The sequence below is a fragment of the Gadus macrocephalus genome, chromosome 18 (genome assembly GCF_031168955.1).
Source record: "Gadus macrocephalus chromosome 18, ASM3116895v1".
Lineage (NCBI taxonomy): Eukaryota > Metazoa > Chordata > Actinopteri > Gadiformes > Gadidae > Gadus > Gadus macrocephalus.
In genome coordinates this window covers 18496985-18500153 of record NC_082399.1, presented here as the reverse complement: position 1 = coordinate 18500153, position 3169 = coordinate 18496985, and the positions used below count along the sequence as shown (strand labels likewise).

The window sequence follows — 3169 nt, the reverse complement described above, 5'->3', positions numbered from 1 at the left end:
ACAAAAATCCAACACCTTACAGTGCACTCTTCTACTGCAAAGGTGCAATTGAAAATTTGATTTCAATTTGAAGTTACTCATATGATATGCATAAGGCGTACCTAAAATATTTGATCATGACGCAACCATTTTTGTAACAATTTTTTTTTTTAGCTGGGATTCACCATGTTGCTGCGCGTCATCCTTAGCCAAGATGACATCCGGAGGATCACCATTGGCAGCATGCCAGAGACTGTTATTGGCCTTCACTTGATGCTAAAAAACATGCTTGGACTGGAGGGTGACTTGGTGGTGCAGTTCCAAGATCCAGAGTTCGATAATGAGCTTTGCAACTTGAGTTGCATGTCAGAGCTGCCTAAGGACAAAGTCACTTTGAAGGTCTACAGCAAGAATCTAGAATCCCATCAAACGGACTCAACCTTGGACACGGCAAGCCTAACCACATCCTCTGAGGAAAGCCACATCCCCCCTGCCAGTCGTCCTCGTCAGCTGCCACAGCCATTTCCTATTCCTACTTTTTCATTTGATGTGGAACTTAAGTTGAGGCACGGAAATGAAGCCTTCCACAAAGATGGAACCCTTCTTGACATCTCCAAAGACACAAAATCTGACATTTTGGATAAAATAGCAGAAGCCATCTATGTCCACAACCCATACCCAACACGTGAGGAATATGATTTGGTGTCACAAGCTCTCGTCGAAAAACATCCATGTCTGAGGGAACCAGGGTCTTTCAATGGTCGGTACTGTTGGAAATTTAGTTTGAAGTTTAAAATGGGTAATTTCAGACAGAAGTTACGATTGGCTGGATGCCCAGAGCTCAAGATAAACTTGCGCTCTCCAGGTACACCTGGGAAAGGAAAACTTAAGAGGGCCAGAAAATCAGAAGTAAATTTCCTGCCAGACCTCCCTGAGGGAAAAACACAACGTTCCCTCGAAGACGAAAGAACGGAGATGGTCACCGAAATGAAGAAGAAGAAAATTGATGGGCAGAAAAGAAAAGAAATGATGACCAGCACCTTTTCTTTACGGAGAAAACAAATTGTGGAGGATGAGCCACCTGTGGCCGACGTGAGAGCAAGATGGCCAGCACTGTTCTCTGAACGTCAGGTAAAAGTATTTTTTCTATTTCAGATGAGGTTAGGAGGATCAGATTTTAAACTGATTTGCTAGATAATTTATTTCAGAATAATATATGAGTCATGAATAATTTGGTACACTGACTAAAGCATACATTGATTAAAAAAAAAAATGTTTCATGCAACAATATAATTGAATTAACAGCCAATCCCTTGTGTTCCTTTGCTTGTTTTCTGCCTACCAGATTGAAGCAGAGTTTGCTCGCCTTACGTCTGTTGACCTGAAAGGCTCCCTCTTCGCTGGCCTGGACAAGTATCTGCTGAGGTTTCTTGAGGTGTACAGAGCCAGGAGTGGGCTGGTGGAGCTGAACAGCCTTTTGAGTACTCTGGATAATGACGTACGTGTGTTGATATAAGTCTGTTTTACACAATCCATACCTGCCCATGTGTTACAGATCATAGAGCAATAGTTCCAAAACCCCTTGTAGACTCTCATTTTGAGCTAGAATGCTTTTTGCATACTTCTATAATGAAGTTATTTATTTCATTCTAGTCCAATATCCATTTTTTCAGAACATATTGATTATTTTTTAACTCAAACAAGTATGCAGACATTATTAGAATATAACATCACTTGGAATTGTTTTCTGATTTCTGGCCTAATATATCCCATTTGTTGGTTATTGTCTTATTTTTTTACAGAGTTCCAATCAAAGGCAAAGGGCAGTTGTTTTGATGGGGCTCCCCTACTATCTAAAAGATGTGGCCAAACTTTACAAGAAAGTACAGGTATGTTTTTCAATATTTTCTGAATGCTTTCTGTTGTAAAAATAATATTAAATTAATATGTACATTTAAACTATATTCATGTGAACATGCATTGCGGTAAGAACAATGCTTAAAGGCTGACTATAAAATGTTTTTACGATAAAACAAAGTAAGCTAAACGGACCACCCCAGATAAACCAGCACCACACATTCTAGTGGGGCAGAAGATTTATGTGTGACTCTACTTTGTTTTATCCTAAATGTTGCATAGTCTGCCGTTAATCTGTTTCAAAATGTCCCTCGTGATTTAATTTGTAATACTTCACCCAGCTCATATTTCAATGAAAGAAAAGTAAAGTAAAACCAAAAAATAAAATAAAATTGAACTTAACCTGTGTTTCATGCTTACTGCTATGACACCTGAATTTCCCCATGGGTATAAATAAAGGTTAATATTTTTTGATATATTTGTCCACTTTGTGTAGGTCACAGATGCAGAGGAGGACTGGACAAAGGGGATGGCAGTCGGTATCCTTATGGTGGAACAGAATGATCGGGTCGGTTTCGCAGTGGTCCTCGAGGAAGAAATCATCTTTCCAAGCATCAGTGATTTTCCAACTGCTGTGGCACTGCTAATGGGTCTGCTCTTTGCCCTCAACATAGACTACCCCAGAGACCTCAAGTACACTTTTGAGGTGATTCAGAAGGTGCTAATGGACATTGGTGGAGGGCAATGCTCTGCATTAGTTCATGGGTTAAAAAAACCGACTTTTGAGAAAGAAAAAGTAAGCTTAAAAGCTGCTTTTTACATTGTTGTTAGTTTTGATGCATTTTTTCTAAATGCACATTGTTCCGTTTACGTTTTACACTATTTGTAATTTTTTAACATTTTAAAAAAGTTAATTTTTTTTTAACATTTTACTGCTTTTTGAGAAGATTTCATAGAGGGAGAGCAGTTGCGAGAGATGTAGGTTGCTGGAGAGAGAGAGATAGGTAGGTAGCTGGAGAGAGGTAGGTAGAGGGAGGTAGGTAGCTGGAGGGAGGTAGGTAGCTGGAGAGAGGTAGGTAGGTAGGTAGCTGGAGAGAGAGAGAGAGAGGTAGGTAGCTGGAGAGAGGTAAGTAGGTAGGTAGCTGGAGAGAGGGAGAGAGAGAGGTAGCTGGAGAGAGGTAGGTAGGTAGGTAGCTGGAGAGAGGTAGGTAGCTGGAGAGAGGTAGGTAGGTAGGTAGCTGGAGAGAGGTAGGTAGAGGGGTAGCTGGAGAGAGAGGTAGGCAGGTAGAGAGAGGTAGCTGGAGAGAGAGGTAGGGAGGGAGAGAGAGGTAGG

General features: G+C 40.8%; 1 protein-coding gene across 1 annotated transcript; it reads left to right on the top strand.

The window, feature by feature from the left end:
• Positions 1-754: 754 nt before the first annotated feature.
• LOC132446675 (uncharacterized) lies at positions 755-2725 on the top strand. Its single transcript, XM_060037090.1, has 4 exons — positions 755-1110; positions 1325-1477; positions 1782-1868; positions 2333-2725. The coding sequence occupies exons 1-4, from the start codon at positions 775-777 to the stop codon at positions 2723-2725; spliced, it is 969 nt and encodes a 322-aa protein (XP_059893073.1). The 5' UTR covers positions 755-774.
• Positions 2726-3169: the final 444 nt, after the last annotated feature.